The 24,900-nt window shown below is 39.1% G+C and overlaps 1 protein-coding gene across 1 annotated transcript in view; it reads right to left on the bottom strand.

Moving 5' to 3' along the window:
• The window catches only part of HYDIN (HYDIN axonemal central pair apparatus protein), a 345,392-nt gene that overhangs the window by 193,159 nt on the left and 127,333 nt on the right, over positions 1–24,900 (bottom strand). Inside the window, 2 exon segments of the mRNA XM_070770879.1 lie at positions 7,963–8,030; positions 20,113–20,336. Coding sequence (XP_070626980.1) covers positions 7,963–8,030; positions 20,113–20,336 — 292 coding nt within the window.

Genomic DNA, 24,900 nt, shown 5'->3' with positions numbered 1-24,900 from the left:
GATCTATCACCTGGCATACCACTGATGATTTGGTCCATTTCATTCCTTGATCAATCTGAGGAGTTATCGCCCCAGTGTTCCTCCAGGGACAATCACTACCCAAATTCTATACTTTAACTCTCTCGATACTGTAGTGTTAGTCAAACTAATTAATTATTAGATATGTCATCCAGCATCCAATCCTACCATCACAATCTCCAGCAGTTTAGTTCAGCCACTAGTCATGTCCGACTCTTTGTGAACCCATGGACTGCAGCATGCCAGGCTTCCCTGTCCATCACCAACTCCCAGTTTACCCAAACTCAGCTCCATTGAGTTGGTGATGCCATCCAACCATCTCATCCTCTGTCGTTGCCTTCTCGCGCCTTCAATCTTTCCCAGCACCAGGGTCTTTTGAATGAGTCAGCTCTTTGCATCAGGTGAACAAAGTATTGGAGTTTCAGCTTCAACATCAGTCCTTCCAAAGAACACTCAGGACTGATTTTCTTTAGGCTGGACTGGTTGGATCTCCTTGCAGTCCAAGGGGCTCTCAAGAGTCTTCTCCAACACCACAGTTCAAAAGCATCAATTCTTCAGTGCTCAGTTTTCTTTATAGTCCAACTCTCACATCCATATATGACCACTGGAAAAACCATAGCCTTGACTAGACGGACATTACAGCAAAGTAATATCTCTGCTTTTTAATATGCTATCTAATTTGGTCATAGCTTTTCTTCCAAGGAGCAAGTGTCTTTTAATTTCATGGCTCAAGTCACCATCTGCAGTGATTTTGGAGCCCAAAAAAATAAAGTCAGCCACTGTTTGCACTGTTTCCCCATCTATTTGCCATGAAGTGATGGGACCAGATGCCATGATCTTCGTTTTCTGAATGTTGAGCTTTAAGCAATGTTTTCACTCTCCTCTTTCACTTTCATCAAGAGGCTCTTTAGTTCTTTTTCACTTTCTGCCATAAGGGTGGTGTCATCTGCATATCTGAGGTTATTATTTTTCCTAGCAATCTTGATTCCAGCTTGTGCTTCATCCAGCCTGGCATTTCACATGATGTACTCTGCATATAAGTTAAATAAGCAGGGTGACAATATACAGCCTTGACAATATACAGCCTACTTCTTTTCCTATTTGGAACCAGTCTGTTGTTCCATGTCCAGTTCTTTTTTTTTTTTTTTTTTTTCTAATTTTATTTTATTTTTAAACTTTACATAATTGTATTAGTTTTGCCAAATATCAAAATGAATCCGCCACAGGTATACATGTGTTCCCCATCCTGAACCCTCCTCCCTCCTCCCTCCCCATACCATCCCTCTGGGTCGTCCCAGTGCACTAGCCCCAAGCATCCAGTATCGTGCATCGAACCTGGACTGGCAACTCGTTTCTTACATGATATTTTACATGTTTCAGTGTCATTCTCCCAAATCTTCCCACCCTCTCCCTCTCCCACAGAGTCCATAAGACTGTTCTATACATCAGTGTCTCTTTTGCTGTCTCGTACACAGGGTTATTGTTACCATCTTTCTAAATTCCATATATATGCATTAGTATACTGTATTTATGTTTTTCCTTCTGGCTTACTTCACTCTGTATAATAGGCTCCAGTTTCATCCACCTCATTAGAACTGATTCAAATGTATTCTTTTTAATGGCTGAGTAATACTCCATTGTGTATATGTACCACAGCTTTCTTATCCATTCATCTGCTGATGGACATCTAGGTTGCTTCCATGTCCTGGCTATTATAAACAGTGCTGCAATGAACATTGGGGTACACGTGTCTCTTTCCCTTCTGGTTTCCTCAGTGTGTATGCCCAGCAGTGGGATTGCTGGATCATAAGGCAGTTCTATTTCCAGTTTTTTAAGGAATCTCCACACTGTTCTCCATAGTGGCTGTACTAGTGTGCATTCCCACCAACAGTGTAAGAGGGTTCCCTTTTCTCCACACCCTCTCCAGCATTTATTGCTTGTAGACTCTTGGATCGCAGCCATTCTGACTGGCGTGAAATGGTACCTCATAGTGGTTTTGATTTGCATTTCTCTGATAATGAGTGATGTTGAGCATCTTTTCATGTGTTTGTTAGCCATCTGTATGTCTTCTTTGGAGAAATGTCTATTTAGTTCTTTGGCCCATTTTTTGATTGGGTCATTTATTTTTCTGGAGTTGAGCTGTAGGAGTTGCTTGTATATTTTTGAGATTAGTTGTTTGTCAGTTGCTTCATTTGCTATTATTTTCTCCCATTCTGAAGGCTGCCTTTTCACCTTGCTAATAGTTTCCTTTGATGTGCAGAAGCTTTTAAGGTTAATTAGGTCCCATTTGTTTATTTTTGCTTTTATTTCCAATATTCTGGGAGGTGGGTCATAGAGGATACTGCTGTGATGTATGTCGGAGAGTGTTTTGCCTATGTTCTCCTCTAGGAGTTTTATAGTTTCTGGTCTTACGTTTAGATCTTTAATCCATTTTGAGTTTATTTTTGTGTATGGTGTTAGAAAGTGGTCTAGTTTCATTCTTTTACAAGTGGTTGACCAGATTTCCCAGCACCACTTGTTAAAGAGATTGTCTTTAATCCATTGTATATTCTTGCCTCCTTTGTCAAAGATAAGGTGTCCATATGTGCATGGATTTATCTCTGGGCTTTCTATTTTATTCCATTGATCAATATTTCCGTCTTTGTGCCAGTACCATACTGTCTTGATAACTGTGGCTTTGTAGTAGAGCCTGAACTCAGGTAGGTTGATTCCTCCAGTTCCATTCTTCTTTCTCAAGATCGCTTTGGCTATTCGAGGTTTTTTGTATTTCCATACAAATTGTGAAATTATTTGTTCTAGCTCTGTGAAGAATACTGTTGGTAGCTTGATAGGGATTGCACTGAATCTATAGATTGCTTTGGGTAGTATACTCATTTTCACTATATTGATTCTTCCAATCCATGAACATGGTATATTTCTCCATCTATTAGTGTCCTCTTTGATTTCTTTCACCAGTGTTTTATAGTTTTCTATATATAGGTCTTTAGTTTCTTTAGGTAGATATATTCCTAAGTATTTTATTCTTTCCGTTGCAATGATGAATGGAATTGTTTCCTTAATTTCTCTTTCATTATTAGTGTATTTCTCATTATTAGTGTATAGGAATGCAAGGGATTTCTGTGTGTTGATTTTATATCCTGCAACTTTACTATAGTCATTGATTATTTCTAGTAATTTTCTGGTGGAATCTTTAGGGTTTTCTATGTAGAGGATCATGTCATCTGCAAATAGTGAGAGTTTTACTTCTTCTTTTCCAATTTGGATTCCTTTTATTTCTTTTTCTGCTCTGATTGCTGTGGCCAAAACTTCCAAAACTATGTTGAATAGTAATGGTGAAAGTGGGCACCCTTGTCTTGTTCCTGACTTTAGAGGAAATGCTTTCAATTTTTCACCATTGAGGATAATGTTTGCTGTGGGTTTGTCATATATAGCTTTTATTATGTTGAGGTATGTTCCTTCTATTCCTGCTTTCTGGAGAGTTTTTATCATAAATGGATGTTGAATTTTGTCAAAGGCTTTCTCTGCATCTATTGAGATAATCATATGGTTTTTATTTTTCAGTTTGTTAATGTGGTGTATTACATTGATTGATTTGCGGATATTGAAGAATCCTTGCATCCCTGGGATAAAGCCCACTTGATCATGGTGTATGATCTTTTTAATGTGTTGTTGGATTCTGATTGCTAGAATTTTGTTAAGGATTTTTGCATCTATGTTCATCAGTGATATTGGCCTGTAGTTTTCTTTTTTTGTGGGATCTTTGTCAGGTTTTGGTATTAGGGTGATGGTGGCCTCATAGAATGAGTTTGGAAGTTTACCTTCCTCTGCAATTTTCTGGAAGAGTTTGAGCAGGATAGGTGTTAGCTCTTCTCTAAATTTTTGGTAGAATTCAGCTGTGAAGCCGTCTGGACTAAGGGGAAAGTTCATAGCAATACAGGCACACCTCAAGAAACAAGAAAAAAGTCAAATAAATAACCTAACTCTACACCTAAAGCAACTAGAAAAGGAAGAAATGAAGAACCCCAGGGTTAGTAGAAGGAAAGAAATCTTAAAACTTAGAGCAGAAATAAATGCAAAAGAAACAAAAGAGACCATAGCAAAAATCAACAAAACCAAAAGCTGGTTCTTTGAAAGGATAAATAAAATTGACAAACCATTAGCCAGACTCATCAAGAAACAAAGGGAGAAAAATCAAATCAACAAAATTAGAAACGAAAATGGAGAGATCACAACAGACAACACAGAAATACAAAGGATCATAAGAGACTACTATCAACAATTATATGCCAATAAAATGGACAACGTGGAAGAAATGGACAAATTCTTAGAAAAGTACAACTTTCCAAAACTGGACCAGGAAGAAATAGAAAATCTTAACAGACCCATCACAAGCACGGAAATTGAAACTGTAATCAAAAATCTTCCAGCAAACAAAAGCCATGTCCAGTTCTAACTGTTGCTTCCTGACTTGCACACAGATTTCTCAAGAGGCAGGTTGGGTGGTCTGGTATTCCCATCTCTTTCAGAATTTTCCACAGTTTATTGTGATCCACACAGTCAAAGGCTTTGGCATAGTCAATAAAGCAGAAATAGATGTTCTTTTGGAACTCTCTTGCTTTTTCGATGATCCAGCAGATATTGGCAATTTGATCTCTGGTTCCTCTGCCTTTTCTAAAACCAGTTTGAACATCTGGAAGTTGACAGTTCACGTATTGCTGAAGCCTGGCTTGGAGAATTTTGAGCATTACTTTACTAACATGTGAGATGAGTGCAACTGTGCAGTAGTTTGAGCATTCTTTGGCATTGCCTTTCTTTGGGATTGGAAAGAAGACTGATCTTTTCCAGTCTTGTGGCCACTGCAGAGTTTTCCAAATTTGCTGGCCTCTTGAGTGCAGCACTTTCACAACATCATCTTTTAGGATTTGAAATAGCTCAACTGGAATTCCATCCCCTTCACTAGCTTTGTTCATAGTGATGCTTTCTAAGGCCCACTTGACTTCACATTCCAGGATGTCTGGCTCTAGGTGAGTGATCACACCATCGTGATTATCTTGGTCATGAAGATCTTTTTTGTACAGTTCTTCTGTGTATTCTTGCCATCTCTTCTTAACATCTTCTGCTTCTGTTAGGTCCATACCCTTCCTGTCCTTTATTGAGCTCATCTTTGCATAAAATGTTCCCTTGGTATCTAACTTTCTTGAAGAGATCTCTAGTCTTTCCCATTCTATTGTTTTCCTCTATCTCTTTTCACTGATCACTGAGGAAGGCTTTCTTATCTCTGCTTGCTATAGCCATACTTTAAATATTTTAGATAGCAACCAATAGTACTATTACCTCTTACCTACTTTATGGTAATTACAATATCCTAATATCATCAATACCAGCAGACCCTGTGATGCCAAATCTAGATCTTTATCTGTAATCAAGTAAATGCCAAGTCTCCACCACTAGTCCATAACTGATACCTCTTCAAGAATGGGCCTTAGTGCCCATAAGGGGCTGATATGATCAACTTCAGCTACCCTATTGTACTACCCAGCCCTACTACAATCCCTGCAGACCTTGCTTAACTCCACACAATATATATGTCATCCTGAAATAATTTAAGAAGTCCTCCTGTGTCTGGTTGGCTTCTGTAACAGTTCTTTTCTCTCTTGCATCTGGAACTACCGATGTACACCTCTATTAGTCTTTCATCCCTGAGCCGGTAACATGCTTTATTTTATCTCTCTCATCAAAGCCCTACCTGCATAGGTGGGGTAATAGTTACAGAGCTTCAAATAAATAATTCTCCAATGAACCATGTTTCTTTGTGGTAGGAGGCCAATCTACCTGGAGAAATACATGATACCTGGTATTGGAGTCATGAAGACTCTAGTTCCAATTCTGGAATTTGAAAATATTATCACAAGATAATTTTGAAAGATTGCTACAAAACTGTTCCTAACTTTGGTCAGTGCAGAATCCAGAAGCACAGAAAAGTAGCTTAAATTCACTGACCCAAGTGTTATGAAAATCAAACAGCCTTAGATTTCCTGTTGGCAAGAAAAAAGGGTATGCTATTATTAACCTTTCTTGTCATAACAGACAGAAGATTAAGGAATCTGTCTCCAAACTCAAAGAAAAGGCTTCTTGGGTTTTGAAGGTAAGTAAATTCTCAGATCTCAGACTTGGGTAGTCTTGGGTCATGGCTCTGTAGCATCTTCTAGCCTCTCACATCACAAGAGTCTAGCTTCTGTATCGCTTCTTATTGTGCATCTGTCACAGTTACCCTTCACGGTTACCCTTCAAGTTGTAGGTCACTTTTATTTTCCTTCAAAGGAGTCTATCATTCTAATATGCCCTACAGATTTGTAAACATCTCTCTAGCCATTTTCACATTCTACATGAAGAGACATTCAACTTCATTTATATAAACCTTCTTATGGTATGTGCCTTACCCATTATAACATAGGTCAGGGTACAGGCATTGTATAAATACATGTGCTCTGAATTTTCAAAAACTTTTACAACACCCACATGTTAAAGCAATTTATAAAGGCATTACGATTTTTCTTAAGAAATATTTTTCCCCAAGTTAGATGGGCCAACTTGAAATGAAGCAAAAGAATTAAAAGTCAAAATGGAAAACAATAGAACAAAATGGAAATAATTAAGGAATAAAGATTCAGACTTCGGAGAAGGCAATGGCACCCCACTCCAGTACTCTTGCCTGGAAAATCCCATGGATGGAGAAGCCGGGAAGGCTGGAGTCCATGGGGTCACTGAGGTCACGAGTGAGCGACTTCCCTTTCACTTTTCACTATCATGCATTGGAGAAGGAAATGGCAACCCACTTCAGTGTTCTTGCCTGGAGAATCCCAGGGATGGGGGAGCCTGGTGGGCTGCTGTCTATGGGGTCGCACAGAGTTGAACACGACTGAAGTGATTTAGCAGTAGCAGCAGGGTTTCTCAATTTTAAAAAATTATTACCTCCTAAAAAGAACCATTGTGATAAACTAATTTTATATCATCAAATCAGTTAATTAAATACTATTTTAATTAGACTCAATTCTCTCTAACAAGAGAAATAAATACCAAGGAAAAAGATTCGGTTGGGTAGGGTGGACCTTTGGACACAAACCATTGTTATATCTAAGTTTTCTCAACCCCCAGGAATCAATTTTTGCTTCTCTAGGTGCAACTGTCAACACCCAAGTTGACAAAATATGATTTAGATAGATCTCAATTGAAGTACTAATTCTGCTATTGCTGTGTGACCTTTGGGAGTTATTTAACTGTTCCAGTGCTCAGGTCTTCTATCTTTAAAATGGGAACCTTAAAGAGTGCCTCCCCCTAGGATTGCTAAAGCGTTTAAATGTCATATTTCATATTATTACTTAGCAGCAATTGGAGTACAAGAAAGAACCAATTAATAAGTAAATTTGCTTCCACTGTTGTTATCATTTCTATTATTGGGGAAGTTCAGATGGGAGAAAACGACTCAGGGAAGCAAGTGAGTAAAAAGTCGATACAACAATAAAGAAGAGTCTTCAGTTTGAAGTGATAAAACACCTGACTTAAACCACCATTGAGTTCACTTTAAACTTGAGAGCATCTCTGTTAACAGGCTGTGTGGCCAAAGTGGCAAGTCAAAATCTGCATAAAAACAGAGTGTTCAGAATGTTCAGATAGTGGAGTGAAACATAAAGCATTCTGTTGTTCTGTTGCAGGAACTGGGGTGGACACCCATGGCCTGACAACTAGTGTCCAGCACATAGCTAAAATGTTCACCTAAAAACTAGGAAATGGCACCAAAGTGCTAGAGAGGAAAAACAATTCTAGAACCTCTTAGCTATTGCCTACACAAAATGGTAAGAGAAATTCTTTGTAAACCTTCTCCCTCCCACATAGAGGGAAAAGGAATTTTTCTCAATATCTAATTTAAAATGGAAAAGTACTCACCAAAGGAAACATCACCAAAATGCAGAGCAGGAACATTAAAATGGAAGGTAGGTCCAATGACACAGCCTCTGAAAGTAAGAATATACACTGAGGGAATGGAAAGAGAATCCGGTGACTTCAAGGTAACAATCAAGAAGTGGGCAGACAGTGAGCACTGAAAACCATAATTTGGCATTTAATCAATTACCGCATCATCTAGGACTCACAGAAACTGTGAGATAATGGTCAATCACAATGGTTCTTAAAATTCCTTTACAACTCTCAAACCTTTGGGTTTTAGCAAATGATGCTATGGTTAACTTATCACCATATTCCTACCAGTGATGAGGCAGAGAAGATACATCACTGAACTAATGGCACAAAATGTTAATGTGGATGAGAAACACAACATGAAAAGTTATTAACTCAGACAAGAAAAAATTATAGGTCTAATCCAGGTATAGACATCAAAGACTATCAATGATACCAATATTCCTTGGCCCACACTTTTATAAACCTGTTTTAATCCAGTTCCTAGCACCAACTAGCTGTGATCTTGGTCAATCACTTTGCCTCTGCAGGTCTCAGTTTTTTCCCTAACATATAAAAGAGAAGATGGGAATGGGTGGGCTTTAAGGAATCTTTAGCTGTTGATTTTCTGTTTCCCTCTCATGCAAGGCTCTTGCAGTGATGATCTTGGAGTGATGCTCTAGCTTAAAATAAATAATAGAGATTCCATAGCTTCTAGCTGACTTCAGGTGTGGTAGATAGTATAATGGTCCCCAAAGATGTCTATGTGCTAACAACCCCCAAAATCTATGAATATATTAGGTTACATGGCAAAGAATAATTAAGGTAGCAGAAGGAATTGAAGTTGCTAATTAACTGAACTTAAAATAAGGAAATTGGGCTTACCAGGTGATGCTATTGGTAAAGAACCTGCCTACCAATGTAAGAGATATAAGAGATGTAAGAGATGAAGGTTTAATCCCTAGGTTGGGAAGATCCCCCGGAGGAGGGCATGGCAATCCACTCCAGTATTCTTGCATAAAGAACCCCATGCAAGCCTGGAGGGCTACAATCCATAGGGTTGCAGAGAGCTGGACACGACATAAGTGACTTAGCAGGCATGCATGCCAGATACGGACATTAGCCGGAATTATCTAGTTGGGTTCAATGTAATCACTAGGGTCTTTAAAATCAGAACATGGAGGCAGAAGACAAGGTAGGAGTGAGGCAATGTGAGAAGGACTCAGCCAGCTTTTGCTAGGTTTGAAGATGGAGGAGGGAGACCATGAGCTGAAGACTGTGGGCGGCATCAAAAAGCCGAACAAGGTTAGGAAACTAATGCTCCCCAAGAGCTACCATAAACAAACACAGCCCTGGCCAATTCTTTGATTTTAGCTCAGTAAGACCATACTTAAAATAATATGTGTGTATTGCTTTAAGCTGAGTTTGTGGTAATTTGTTACAGCAGCAATAGAAAACTAATATATCAGGTACTTGCTTATTCTTGCCTTTTTCCGTGGTCCATGTCCCTAAAATCTCTAGACCAAAGGTAAGAACTGAACTATTTCCCCATTTGTGTGCCAGGCTTTCAAAAGTTATAGACACACAAATACCAGAAATCCCACCAAGCCTGAGTCTTCTAACCCATCCAGATCCAGATGCTGGTGATGTAGGTGTGTCATGCCCTGCTGAACGCACTTGGTGTCCCTGTGATACTTCCGGCTGCTAGAAATCTGACTGTAATATGTTGAGAGGCTCCTGCAAGCCTGGGAGGAGAGATGACAACAAAGACTCAGTACAGGAAGTTTCAATTCTAAAAGCCTTTCCCAGGACCATCTGTTCTATTTCATGCTAATAATCCAAAGTGGTTTCAAAAGGAGCGGCTGGTACTCAGGAGGAATTAGGATCTAGCTGAGAATGAAGTCAAATGAGCCTACAGATTAGATACTTGTAAAAAAAGTTTGGGGGAGGCCAAAGTAACAAATAGATCAAAAGTGTCTGCGGTGCACAAAAGCATAAAGAAATAGGAAAGAAGATCACAAAACTGCACAATGCAGTCGTTTAATCAGTGAAGCAGAAAAAATCGCATTTGTTCAAAGGCACATATAACTAAGGGAACGGCAGCTGAATACCAACTGGGCTTAGACGCTGTCACATCCATTCAAACAGGGATTCTGAATATTAGGACAGTCTCTGCCTAGATGGTCCCCAACACCAATGCAGTGGTCTGTTAAGATTAGAATGTTAAAGACTAAGAAATAAAGTGATTGAATTATTATGATGTTAGGTAAAACAGACTAAATGGAAAATATGCTACAGTTAAACTTCATAAAGTCACATATGTAAAAATAGGAGAGTACAAAATTGCTTATAGGCAATTTTAAAAAACCACTTCAATTGTACAGTGTTGTTTATCCAACCACTTTAAGTACTGTGTCATGCAGCCGGAGAAATAAACAGAAATAGAAAAAAATTCAGCAATAGTTTTGATAACTTTCAATGTATACTAGCTAAAATTATGTGGTATTGAGGAAAGAAGATTACCTGACAGTAAAAGAACAAGAAATAAAATTTCAGAATCCACAATATAAACTTTATAGAGACTTCCTGGGCTATAAGGCCCAAGAGAGTATCCCTGGCAAAGTCATAAGTAAAATGAGTATTACTGTGTGGAACTGAAAATAAATAATAAATTATACATGTATTTCAACCTTTATCATTAGACATTTATTTGTGACACCAGATATTTACCAAGTTTTTAAAATTACTGTTTGTGGTATGACATGCTAGAACAATTCTGGACAAATGCAATTTACACAAGAATATTTCTCTTAGCAATTTGTAATTAGTTTTAGGATGAAATAAACATTCTTTCCACAGCCAGATTTTCCTTTCCTTTGCAAGAAACAAGGAGTGAACATTCAAAAAAAAAAAAAAAAAAAAGAAGCATGGGAGCTGGTATGAATGGTAAGGTCCAGAGACTTAAGAGACCTAACCTTCACAGAATACCTGGAGTATTAACTAGTCCAATCTTACTTGTAAGAAGGTTCCTAGAAGATTTCTAAACTGTTATTCACAGTGGAAAACCCAAGTACATCCTGATCTATTCAGACATTGCTGCTGCTGCTGAGTCGCTTCAGTCATGTCCGACTCTTAGCGACCCCATGGACTGCAGCCCACCAGGCTCCCCCGTCCCTGGGATTCTCCAGGCAAGAACACTGGAGTGGGTTGCCATTTCCTTCTCCAATGCATGAAAGTGAAAAGTGAAAGTGAAGTCGCTCAGTCGTGTCTGACTCTTAGCGACCCCATGGACTGCAGCCCACCAGGCTCCTCCATCCATGGGATTTTCCAGGCAAGAGTGCTGGAGTGGGTGCCATTGCCTTCTAGTGACATGTGACAGTACATAGTGCATGCTTGGGATCTTTAGGAGAAGAGAGGAGAGATTTAAAAAATTCACTCATGAAATGACAGAAGTATTATTCAATATTACAGGCTCTTGGACATTAAAAAAAAAAACTAACAGCCTCATTCAAATATAATTCCTATGCTATAAATTCACCCATTTAACAGGTACCATGTTGCAGCAGGTACATCCTTCTTTCTTTTCTCATTCCTTTTTATGGTCTCAATAACATTCCATTGTGTGAATAGACCATCTTTTATTTATCCATTCATCAGCTGGGAGACACTTGGATTATTTTCACCTTTTGGCTACTAAGAATAATGCAGTGTTAAACATTCACGTGCAAGTTTTTGTGTGGATTTCAATTTTCATTTTTCTTGGGTAGGTATCTAGGAATGGATTGCTAGATTATAAGGTAATTCAAAGTTTACCTCTTTGAAAATCTGTCAGACTGCTCCAAAGTGGCTGCAAATTTTACATTCCCACCATCAGTGTATGAGGCTTCTTATTTCTCTACAACACTTGCTGTTTTCTATTTTTAAGTTATAACCATCCACACAGGTATGAAGTTGTATCTCAATGTGGTTTCTATTTGCATCTCCTTGATGATTAATGATGTTGAGAGTCTATTCATATGGTATTAGTTATTTGCATATCTTTTTTAGAGAAAACTCTGCTCAGATGGTTTGCCCATTTTTAACTGGGTTGTCTGTTGGTTATTGAGTGTTCTGTATATACCTTAGGTAGACGCCCCTTTTCAGATATATGATTTACAAATATTTTTTTCCCATTTTGTAGTTTGCTTTTTTCATTTCTTAATAGTGTCCTTTGAAGCACAAAATTTAAAAATTCTGATAAAGTCTAATTTACTTACTTTTCCTTTGATTGCTTATACTTAGGTGTCATATTTAAGAAATCTTTGCCTAATCTCAAAGTCATGTATATTTGCACCTATGTTTCATTTTAAAAGTTTTATAGTTTTAGTTGTTACATTTAGGGCTTTGGTCTATGTGTGTGTTAGTCGCTTAGTCATGTCCGACTCTTTTGTGACTCCATAGACTGTACCCCACCAGGCTCCTCTGTCCATGGGATTATCTGAGTAAGAATACTGGGGTGGGTTGCCATGCCCTTCTCCAGGGCATCTTCTTGACCCAGGGATCGAACCCAGGAGTCCTGCATTGCAGGTGGATTCTTTACCATCTGAGCCACCAGGGAAGTGCATATTAATTCTGTATATGGTGTGAGATGGAGGGGGTTTCCATGGAGCTTTATTATTTTGAATGTAGATATCCAGATGCTCTAGCATCATTTGTTGAAAATACTATCCTTTTTTCCATTGAATTTTCTTGATACTCTTGATAAAAATAAACTGACCATAATCATATGAATTTATTTTTGGAATCTCAATTCTGTGCCATTGATCAACATGTCTATCTTAATACTAGTATAACACATTCTTGATTACTGCATCAAAACTGTAGTATGTTTTGAAATGGGATATAGAAGTTCTCCAAATTTAGGGTATTTTTAAAAAATTATTTTGGCTATTCTGGATTTCTTGCCTTTCCATATAAACTTTAATATCAGCTCATCGATTATGCAAAAAGGACAGCTGGAATTTTGATAGAATCATGTTGAATCTATACATCACTTTGTGAAATTGTGCCATCATAGGTTAATATTAAGTCTTCTAATCTAAGTCACTTATTTAGGTCTTCTTTTAAATTCATTTTCGATGAGCTTTTGTAGTTTTCAATGTGCAAGTCTAACACATTTTTTTGTTACATCTATTCCCAACTAAACCTATATGCAGATCAGGAAGCAACAGTTAGAACTGGACATGGAACAACAGACTGGTTCCAAATAGGAAAAGGAGTAGGTCAAGGCTGTATATTGTCACCCTGCTTATTTAACTTCTATGCAGAGTACATCATGAGAAATGCTGGGCTGGAGGAAGCACAAGCTGGAATCAAGATTGGAATCAAGAAATATCAATAACGTCAGATATGCAGATGACACCACCCTTATGGCAAAAAGTGAAGAGGAACTAAAAAGCCTCTTGATGAATGTGAAAGAAGAGAGTGAAAAAGTTGGCTTAAAGCTCAACATTTAGAAAACTAAGATCATGGTATCCGGTCCCATCACTTCATGGGAAATAATGGGGAAACAGTGGAAACAGTGGCAGACTTTACTTTTTGGGGCTCCAAAATCACTGCAGATGGTAACTGCAGTCATGAAATTAAAAGACACTTACTGCTTGGAAGGAAAGTTATGACCAACCTAGATAGCATATTCAAAAGCAGAGACATTCAGTTCAGTTCAGTTGCTCAGTTGTGTCCGACTCTTTGCGACCCCATGAATCGCAGCACGCCAGGCCTCCCTGTCCATCACAAACTCCCAGAGTTCACTCAGACTCATGTCCATTGAGTCAGTGATGCCATCCAGCCATCTCATCCTCTGTTGTCCCCTTCTCCTCCTGCCCCCAATCCCTCCCAGCATCAGAGTCTTTTCCAATGAATCAATTCTTCGCATGAGGAGGCCAAAGTACTGGAGTTTCAGCTTCAGCATCATTCCCTCCAAAGAAATCCCAGGGCTGATCTCCTTCAGAATGGACTGGTTGGATCTCCGTGCAGTCCAAGGGACTCTCAAGAGTCTTCTCCAACACCACAGTTCAAAAGCATCAATTCTTCGGCGCTCAGCCTTCTTCACAGTCCAACTCTCACATCCATACATGACCACAGGAAAAACCATAGCCTTGACTAGACGGACCTTTGTTGGCAAAGTAATGTCTCTGCTTTTGAATATGCTATCTAGGTTGGTCATAACTTTCCTTCCAAGGAGTAAGTGTCTTTTAATTTCATGGCTGCAGTCACCATCTGCAGTGATTTTGGAGCCCAAAAAAGTCTGACACTGTTTCCACTGTTTCCCCATCTATTTCCCGTGAAGTGATGGGACCGGATACCATGATCTTAGTTTTCTAAATGTTGAGCTTTAAGCCAACGTTTTCACTCTCCACTTTCACTTTCATCAAGAGGCTTTTTAGTTCCTCTTCACTTTCTGCCATAAGGGTGGTGTCATCTGCATATCTGAGGTTAATGATATTTCTCCCGGCAATCTTGATTTCAGCTTGTGCTTCTTCCAGCCCAGCGTTTCTCATGATGTACTCTGCATATAAGTTAAATAAGCAGGGTGACAATATACAGCCTTGACCTACTCCTTTTCCTATTTGGAACCAGTCTGTTGTTCCATGTCCAGTTCTAACTGTTGCTTCCTGACCTGCATACAGATTTCTCAAGAGGCAGGTCAGGTGGTCTGGGATTCCCATCTCTTGAAGAATTTTCCACAGTTTATTGTGATCCACACAGTCAAAGGCTTTGGCATAGTCAATAAAGCAGAAATAGATGCCTTTCTGGAACTCTCTTGCTTTTTCCATGATCCAGCAGATGTTGGCAATTTGATCTCTGGTTCCTCTGCCTTTTCTAAAACCAGCTTGAACATCAGGAAGTTCACGGTTCATGTATTGCTGAAGCCTGGCTTGGAGAATTTTGAGCACTACTTTACTAGCATGTGAGATGAGTGCAATTGTGCAGGAGTTTGAGCATTCTTTGGCATTGCCTTTCTTTGGGATTGGAATGAAAACTGACCTTTTCCAGTCCTGTGGCCACTGCTGAGTTTTCCAAATTTGCTGGCCTCTTGAGTGCAGCATTTTCACAGCATCATCTTTCAGGATTTGAAATAGCTCAACTGGAATTCCATCACCTCCACTAGCTTTGTTCGTAGTGAAGCTTTCTAAGGCCGACTGGACTTCACATTCCAGGATGTCTGGCTCTAGGTGAGTGATCACACCATTGTGATTATCTTGGTCATGAAGCTCTTTTTTGTACAGTTCTTCTGTGTATTCTTGCCATCTCTTCTTAATATCTTCTGCTTCTGTTAGGTCCATACCATTTCTGTCCTTTATCGAGCCCATCTTTGCATGAAATGTTCCCTTGGTATCTCTAATTTCCTTGAAGAGATCTCTAGTCTTTCCCATTTGTTGTTTTCCTCTATTTCTTTGCATTGCTCGCTGAGGAAGGCTTTCTTATCTCTTCTTGCTATTCTTTGGAACTCTGCATTCAGATGCTTATATTTTTCCTTTTCTCCTTTGCTTTTCACTTCTCTTCTTTTCACAGCTATTTGTAAGGCCTCCCCAGACAGCCATTTTGCTTTTCTGAATTTCTTTTCGTTGGGGATGGTCTTGATCCCTGTCTCCTGTACAATGGCACAAACCTCATTTCATAGTTCATCAGGCACTCTACAGATCTAGGCCCTTAAATCTATTTCTCACTTCCAATGTATAAGGGATTTGATTTAGGTCATTCCTGAATGGTCTAGTGATTTTCCCTACTTCCCATGTCCAAGGTAAGAGAAACCCAAGTAAGATGGTAGGTGTTGCAAGAGGGCATCAGCGGGCAGACACACTGAAACCATACTCACAGAAAACTAGTCAATCTAATCACACTAGGACCACAGCCTTGTCTAACTCAATGAAACTAAGCCATGCCCGTGGGGCAACGCAAGATGGGCGGGTCATGGTGGAGAGGTCTGACAGAATGTGGTCCACTGGAGAAGGGAATGGCAAACCACTTCAGTATTCTTGCCTTGAGAACCCCATGAACAGTATGAAAAGGCAAAATGATAGGATACTGAAAAAGGAACTCCCCAGGTCAGTAGGTGCCCAATATGCTACTGGAGATCAGTGGAGAAAAAACTCCAGAAAGAATGAAGGGATGGAACCAAAGCAAAAACAATACCCAGCTGTGCATGTGACTGGTGATAGAAGTGAGGTCCAATGCTGTAAAGAGCAATATTGCATAGGAACCTGGAATGTCAGGTCCATGAATCAAGGCAAATTGGAAGTGGTCAAACAAGAGATGGTAAGAGTGAATGTCGACATTCTAGGAATCAGCGAACTCAAATGGACTGGAATGGGTGAATTTAACTCAGATGACCATTATATCTATTACTGCAGGCAGGAATCCCTCAGAAGAAATGGAGTGGCCATCATGGTCAACAAGAGTCCAAAATGCAGTACTTGGATGCAATCTCAAAAACGACAGAATGATCTCTGTTCGTTTCCAAGGCAAACCATTCACTATCACGGTAATCAAAGTCTATGCCCCAACCAGTAATGCTGATGAAGCTGAAGTTGAACGGTTCTATGAAGACCTACAAGACCTTTTAGAACTAACACCCAAAAAAGGTGTCCTTTTCATTATAGGGGACTGGAATGCAAAAGTAGGAAGTCAAGAAACACCTGGAGTAACAGGCAAATTTGGCCTTGGAACACGGAATGAAGCAGGGCAAAGACTAATAGAGTTTTGCCAAGAAAATGCACTGGTCATAGCAAACACCCTCTTCCAACAACACAAGAGAAGACTCTACACATGGACATCACCAGATGGTCAACACCAAAATCAGATTGATTATGTTCTTTGCAGCCAAAGATGGAGAAGCTCTATATAGTCAACAGAAACAAGACCAGGAGCTGACTGTGGCTCAGATCATGAACTCCTTATTACCAAATTCAGCAGAGACATTACTTTGCCAACAAAGGTCTGTCTAGTCAAGGCTATGGTTTTTCCAGTGGTCAAGAATGGATGTGAGAGTTGGACTGTGAAGAAAGCTGAGCACCAAAGAATTGATGCTTTTGAACTGTGGTGTTGGAGAAGACTCTTGAGAGTCCCTTGGACTGCACGGAGATCCAACCAGTCCATCCTAAAGGAGATAAGTCCTGGGTGTTCACTGGAAGGACTGATGCTGAGGCCAAAACTCCAATACTTCAGCCACCTCATGCAAAAAGTTGACTCATTTGAAAAGACCCTGATGCTGGGAGGGATTGGGGGCAGGAGGAGAAGGGGATGACAGAAGATGAGATGGATGGATGGCATCACTGACTCATGAGTTTGGGTAAACTCTGGGAGTTGGTGATGGACAGGGAGGCCTGGCGTGCTGTGATTCATGGAGTCACAAAGAGTCGGACACGACTGAGCAACTGAACTGAACTGAACTGATATTCTTTTAACTATTGTAAGAGGAATTTTCTTAATTTCATTTTTGAATTTTTATTGCTGCTCTCCAGAAATAGAATTGATTTTTTTATATGAGCCTATATTGTGTAATTTTTCTGAACTCAATTGCTAGCTCTATAGCTTTTTGGTGGAATCCTTAGAATATTCTACATATAAAATCACATCATCTGCAAAGAGAGTTTTACTTCTTCCTTTTCAATCTGAAAGTCTTTTATTTCTTTTTCTTGCCTAATTGCCTTGGATAGAACTTTCAATACAATGTTAAACAAAAGCAACTTTCAGTTTTATTTTTTCTCTATTGTTTTTCTTTTTTATTTCATTAATTTCCACTCTAATCTTTATTATTTCCTTCCTTGTGCTTGCTTTGGCTTTAGTTAGCTCTTCTTTTTCAAGTTTCATAAGGTAGAAATTTAGGTTATTGATTTGAGATCTTTTTTCTTTTTAAATACAGGCACTCACAGCTATCAATTTCCCTCAAAGCACTACTTTTACCACATCTCATAAGTTTTGGTACTCTGTTCTGCTTTCATTTATCTCAAAGTATTTTGTAATTTTTTTCTTTGACCTATTGGTAATTTAGGAGTGTTTTTTAATTTCCACATATTTGTAAATTCTCTACATTTTCTTCTACTTTTGATTTTTCATTTTATTCCTTTCTAGTTGAGGAACACACTCTGCATGATTCAAATTATTAAAATTTATTGAGAGTTGTTTTATGGCTTCATTCATGGTCTATTCTGGAAAATGCTCCAAGTGTACCTGTTGGGTGGCGAGCTCTGCAGGTGTCTCTTAGGTCTAGTTGGTTTACGGTATTATTCAACTCTTCTATTAAGATATTCTGGAGAGCTGTTCTATCCATTATTGAAAGTAGGGTAGTGACATCTCCATTTATTACTGTTCAATTACCTATTTCTCTCTTCCATTATGTAAGCTGCTGCTTCATGTATTTTTGGGATCTGTTGTTAACTGTGTCCATATTTATTTCCTCATAGTTCTGTGGGCTGGAAGTCCAAGATCAATGTGTTGGCAGGGTTGGTTTCTTATGAGGAACTTTCTCTTTCGCTCACAAATGGGTACCTTCTCCCCGTGTCTTCCCACAGTCTTTTCCTATTTGTGTATCTGTCCTAATGTCCTCTTCTGACAAGGACATCATTCATATTAGATTAAGGCCCATTCATATGACCTCATTTTTCCTTAATTACTTCTTTAAAAGTCTTATCTCCAAGTGCAGTCACATTGTAAAGTACTGGGTGTTAGGACTTCAACATACGAATTTTGAGAGAATGTAATGCACCCTATAACAGAGATAGTTAGGTGAAAGAATTGAGAAGAAATGGTAATCACCTTCAAGTCAATCTTAAGATTCTACATTTTCAGTAGGTATCTTAAAATCAATAAGTTTTCCTAGGATCATTCAGGCCTCAGAAATGTGCTTGTCTCTTTTCTATGTCATCTCTAGACCCCAAGGGAGAGACCTCAGCTGTAGATGGAGTGAGGTCCTGCTAGGCTGCTGCTGCTGCTAAGTCGCTTCAGTCATGTCTGACTCTGTGCGACCCCACAGTTGGCAGCCCACCAGGCTCCCCTGTCCCTTGGATTCTCCAGGCAAGAACACTGAAGTCAGTTGCCATTTCCTTCTCCAATGCATGAAAGTGAAAAGTGAAAGTGAAGTCACTCTGACACTTAGCGACCCCATGGACTTCAGCCTACCAGGCTCCTCTGTCCATGGGATTTTCCAGCCAAGAGTACTGGAGTGGGTTGCCATTGCCTTCTCACTGCTAGGCTACTGAACCAAAATAAGAGAGACTATCAACTAATTAACAACCTGTTGCTGTGGGAATCCAAATCGAATCTGCAATCTATTCTGAAGACATGAACTTCTAAAGCACCAGGAACCAAAGTTATAGGTCTGCCAATGGGCTGGTCACAGAAAACTCCTTAAAACCTGAAGACAAACAGAGCAGCCAGGGAAGGGATCAAAAGATGTCTAGCACAAAAGTTGCAAGTGTCTTGCACTGACTGACTGACACTATAAGTAGATTTTATAATTTCTGGCGGCATTAGACGTAAGACCATTTAAATAATTTCCTTAAAATAAAAACAAAAGATGGGGACAAAAACAAAAGATGAAAGTTTGGAGAAACTATTAATAGGGTAACAGCCAAAGCTTAGTCATAGAAGATGATTTTATCCAAGTGTTAGTAACTTACTTTCCCTAAACATACTAAAACAGAGAAAGTAAGCAGAAACTAATTTAAGTCTTTATTTTATAAGGTTATAATTTAAAGAAAAACTAGATTCCAAAAGAGCAACTGCATCCATGTTACAAGAAGTCATACATGTCTACTAGAGAAACACTGGTAGAAATTTAAAACTCCCTTATATATTGACGTATTCATATCAACAAAGACAGATATGGATATTCAAGACATGATCTAGTTCTGGTTTTTAAAATAATTTTATGAGAGGATTTTATTTTTCCATTTTATGTTTGTGCCTGTATTTTAAAAAGTAATCAGTAGGGAGTCGTATTGTTATTTTCAGATAGGTATCAATAGTGTTATTAACAAAAAATAAACATTCTGTCAACCTAGTAATTCTCCATTAATGGGTGAAGTGATCTAGTTTCGAAGTTTAAGAAAGCAGTAGGTAAAAACTTCAGTTTCCATATTACTTGTAGAAGCAACTTACCTAATGGTCAATTTCACAGGCTCAGGTGACCCATTCACACTGACCAGGAACTCTTCTTCAAAGTGCCCTAGGATGGCAGAACTGAAGGAGATCTGGACAGCCTGGACTCCGCTTGGTTCGATGATGCCTTCTTTGGGACTGAAAACAAAGCAGGCCCCCAGAGGTGAAACTGGAGGGATCACATTGAAGAGGGCATCAATGCTGCCTTTGTTGGATAGCACTGCCTGTATCAAAAAGACAGGAATGAAAAAAGTAGGCAACGGGACTCCGATTTATTTTCATATAAGCACCAACACAGAGACAGCTGCAGGAAGACAGCTCCAAAGAAAAACTTCAGGGGAAAAATGAACAGTGTTCTGTTTAAAGACAGGAGTCCCAAGCCAGAAAATAATTTTGTGTTTTTATCTCTTTAAAATGGAGTTAGTCATACGTATTATACTTATGCTATAAAGACTGATCATAATCACATCTACTGAAGAAGAACCTTCAAATACCTTTTATTCTATCCATGAAATTATCAAGGGAAGGTAGGTCTTTCTCTTATACACATGAGAAGGCTGGGATTAAGTGACATGCTGAAAAGTAAAAATCAAGTCAGAATAGAGGAGCAAGAGCTATCTAAGCCTATCTTTATAATGTAGCTTGAATAATGTAGATGAGGTATAATTGTGGATTCCAGATTGCAAAGGTTCTCTTTGTTGCACCATTAGATTTCATTCTATTGTGATATTTTCATCTCAAACTCTAACGGAGGGATAACTGTTTGGGGATGCTTATGCAAGCTACTGTTTTACTACAGAGGAGTTTTTTTCCTTTATATCAGTTTCTGGAACCAATTTGCCCATATTTGATTGCACACTAGGTGTGTGTGTAAAAGCTCATGCTTGGCATTTAGAGGCCTCTACGCTGGCTCTGTCCACTGCTCCTGCTGCCACTTGCCACAGGTGCTGCCGTGAGCCTGTAGTATTGCCACACGGTTCTATTCCTGGACTTCTAGAACACAGTCTCCATTCCTTGCCAGTGTTTACACCTGAGCAAGTGAACAGCCATTCTCTCTATGTAGAAAGTGCCCTCAACCTACACTCAAACACTGGAGGAAAAAAAAAGAGGAGATAATGAAGAAAGATTCAAAAAGGTATGTGAGGCATGTCAGGAACAAAGCAAGCCAAGAGAGAATTTCCAAAAGAGGTTGAATGTGGACAGAGGTCAAGGAGAATAAGCTTTGAGAAAATGCTACAGATATTTTACTTTTAATTAGGCCATCCCTGCCCTCAGAGAAGAAAGTAATTCCCAAAGAGCGTGATTGTGGAATCCAGAGTACAAATGTTTAGGGAGTGCGCAGGTGAAGAGGAAATAGTGGTTGACTGTTCCAGATTGCTGTTTTCACATTAGTGGTAAAAAGAGAAAATGGGGATGGCAAAGCTGTAGGAAGGTATGGTAGAGGAGCTCTAGACTATTTATATTATTGAATGAGATAATGCACTCAAGGCCCAGACTAGATGTTTGATGTTGTAATAAGAAAAGGGGACTAGGTAACCGAGGTAATAGGACTTAGGTGGGTGTAGGGGGTCCACTAGATTAGGCTGCCTCCTGAGGAGCAGAGAAGAAGGAATCAAGAGCATAAGTAGGATAGAGACAGGGGCTCTTGCAAAGGAAGAAACTGCTCCTGCCAAGAGAAGATGGATGATTCACCAAAAGATACCTGTTACTTGATGTTACTCATCTTTTTACATTTATTTCCCATTTCCCTTGTTCTAAGTTCCTTGGTCATAGGAACCACGTTTTATTCTTTACTCCTTTTAAAAAGACCATGTAGAAAAGTGATTATGATCATGGTCTCAGAAGTCAAATGTCTGGGTTCAAATCCTAGCTTTTCCACTGACTTTACAAGCTGTGTGACCGTGCAGAACTGCTTGGCGCCTCTGTGCCTATTTTCCTATCTGTAAAATATAAGTACTACTAACTTCTCAGATTGCTATGAAAATGAAATTTATTAAATTACTTTTAGACTAGTGAATGGCCATGAGTGTTCACAAAGGACAGTGATTGATATTTATATACCCAGTGTTGAGCCGAATGGGTTTAATATTTATCTGTGCTTCAAAACTAATACAATTTGTAAAGTTTAAAAATAAAATAAAATTTAAAAAAAAAGATGCAACTGATATGTACTAGTGGTAACTTGAAGGCAACTCAAAGGTACTGGTGGTAACTTGAAGGACCTTTGTTCTCCTCTCTGAGCTGGTGCAAGGACTGCCTTTTCTGTTGTCTTACTCAGATTTTCTATAAGGGGGCAACTCTATTTTCAAGAATATGCGTTTCATTCTTCTCCCACCTGACAAACCAGAAACTCCTTATATATACGGAATCCAGGAACTTGTTTGGTCGCACAAATCTGACATCTTCTGATTACTAGTAATGCTCTTACCCTGTAGTCCAACTCCTTGGAGAGGGGGAAATTTGTAGAAGAATTTCACCTCTCATTTGTTTTTCTTCTAATTACACTGGGGAACAGTGTGTACGCTTGGGGATTATTCTTTATGTATCTGCTAAGCTCAGCAATGACTAAGAGCAATAGCTAGTTATTCAAATCTGTCTCAAGTAGGTAATGTAATAAATTGAAACAGAGATGCAATGAGGCATCAGCATTAAATACGCAGTGTGTGCAAAATATTCCTATAAGAAGCACCTTACCATGTCCTTCTCTGGCACTGCACAGCTCTCAAAACTGTCCAGTTTAATGCTACACTTCATTTAACACTTATTTAGCTGGCTGTGGTTTGTTACTGTTCAAATGTGGGAGGGTGGGAAGTGACGGGCTCAAGTACACTTCTCTTAAGATTTGTAAGAAATTATTATTATATTCAGGCAAACCCTACCCATTTTGCATCAGAACTAAATGTTCTTTTCTGCTGCAGCATCTATAAGACACAGTCTGTAAGGTATAAGTGAAATTTATTCTGGATAAACTACAGGCAGAATATCAATTCAATAAGAATTCATACCTGTTTCCCTTTAAGGGACTATTTTCAGAATGCAATACAGCACAATGCAACATGGTGGGTGTGCCACTTTTCATTTTATGACAGTCACGCAACTGATCACTTCATTTAACGTGTGCTCTTAGGTATATTCCACGTCAACATGACATTAACATCTCTATTTACCTTTCAAATCATCCCATTTGGGCTATCCTTAACTCTGATGAATGTGATGACAAATGACATAGCAGGAAGCTCTCAACATCAGCTGAGCACTTACCTTCCATGCCAGATTAGGCTGGGCTGAGAGGTGAGTTGCCTGTAGACTGGATTTGCCCACAATGAGATGCCAAGAGATGGACAAGCCAGCAAAGGGCCTTCTCTTCCCCCAGGATGTAGGGCCCTAGTCACTCATTGCTCACTAACATTTCCAAGCTATGTGACCTTGCCAAGTTACTTAACAAATGTGGCAGAGTCAAGTTGGCTGCTCACTGGACCCATATCCTCTTCTTCCTGTGCCTACGCTAGACTACATTTCCCAGTCACCCTTGCAGTCACAGACCCTAATAGAATGTGAACAAAAGTGATACGTGCCACTGCTGGTGCTGCCTCCTATAAAAACCTCGTGTGCGCATCCCTCCATGCTCTTTCTTCTACTGTCAGTGTGATACATGTGAGATCGCAATCTTGCAAGTCACATGTGAGGGGCAAGGCGGGCAGAGCCATGAGACAGAAGGAGGCTGAGTTCCTGATCCTCTGCAGGAGGAGAGCCCTCTGCTGATGAGCAAGTTTGTCTGGGACTTTATGTTAGGAACAAAATAGATATGTTATTGTATTTGTTTGTTGTAGTATGTAGCATTACCTTATCTACCTGCCTCAGCTATAAAATGGGAACAGTCATTGTATCTACTTCATATGGGTATTGTGAGGACCAAGAGAACTCATACATGTGTGGTCCACACACCTGAAGGGTGAGAATGCTGAATTAACTGCTATGTGCCTCATATTTCTCATTTATAAAACAGTACATAAAAATTAGAAACGACACACGCATATGTAGCCATCACACATAATTAAGCATGGAACCTGATGCCTGTTTGTCTCTCACTAAGTGAAGGCTTTTGTTTTTACATCCATACAAATATAAACACAATTTAGGAATCTTTCTACAATAACCTTTCTAGGTTATAGTTTTATATAGTGTAAACAAATGTCCTAGACACGAATTTAATGATGAAGTGACACTGCAGTAATTTTGATCCTCATGAACCCATGGGAACACCATGTAAAAAAATCATTTTCTATTTAATTGGAAAGACAAAACAGGGAGATTGCTTCCAGGAATCAGGATGATTGGTTTTTAAATCAGAGAAAATTAAATTAAAATTTTAAATTAGAGAAAACCCTGAAGTGTGAAAATAGCTATCCTCATTAGGACATTCTGGAAAATGTAAAAGGTCCTCCATTCTCTGATCTGTAGGATTTATGTTGTCAGAGAACAAGAATTAAACAGATAGGGAGATGCATAATATTTATGGTGTCCCCCTTTGCCATTCATAAAATGATGCTGATAAAATCAATAAAATTATGAATTTGATGCCTTTTGTAAAGTTAGAAGGGCTGAAAGGGATGGAAAAAATTGCTTCCTTCAGTAAGACTGGGATGATGAAGAGAAGTTTGATCATTTGGGGTCCAAATAGGTGTAACAGTAAAAAAATATGATGGCAAAAATTTCCTATCAATAAAAACACATAAAATCAAACAAAAACAGCACATACTTTTGAGTCTCAGTGAACAATCCTAATGT

The sequence above is a fragment of the Bos indicus genome, chromosome 18, assembly GCF_029378745.1.
Source record: "Bos indicus isolate NIAB-ARS_2022 breed Sahiwal x Tharparkar chromosome 18, NIAB-ARS_B.indTharparkar_mat_pri_1.0, whole genome shotgun sequence".
Taxonomy (NCBI): domain Eukaryota; kingdom Metazoa; phylum Chordata; class Mammalia; order Artiodactyla; family Bovidae; genus Bos; species Bos indicus.
The sequence above is the reverse complement of the archived record's forward strand: the minus strand, read 5'-3'. Positions and strand labels throughout refer to the sequence as shown.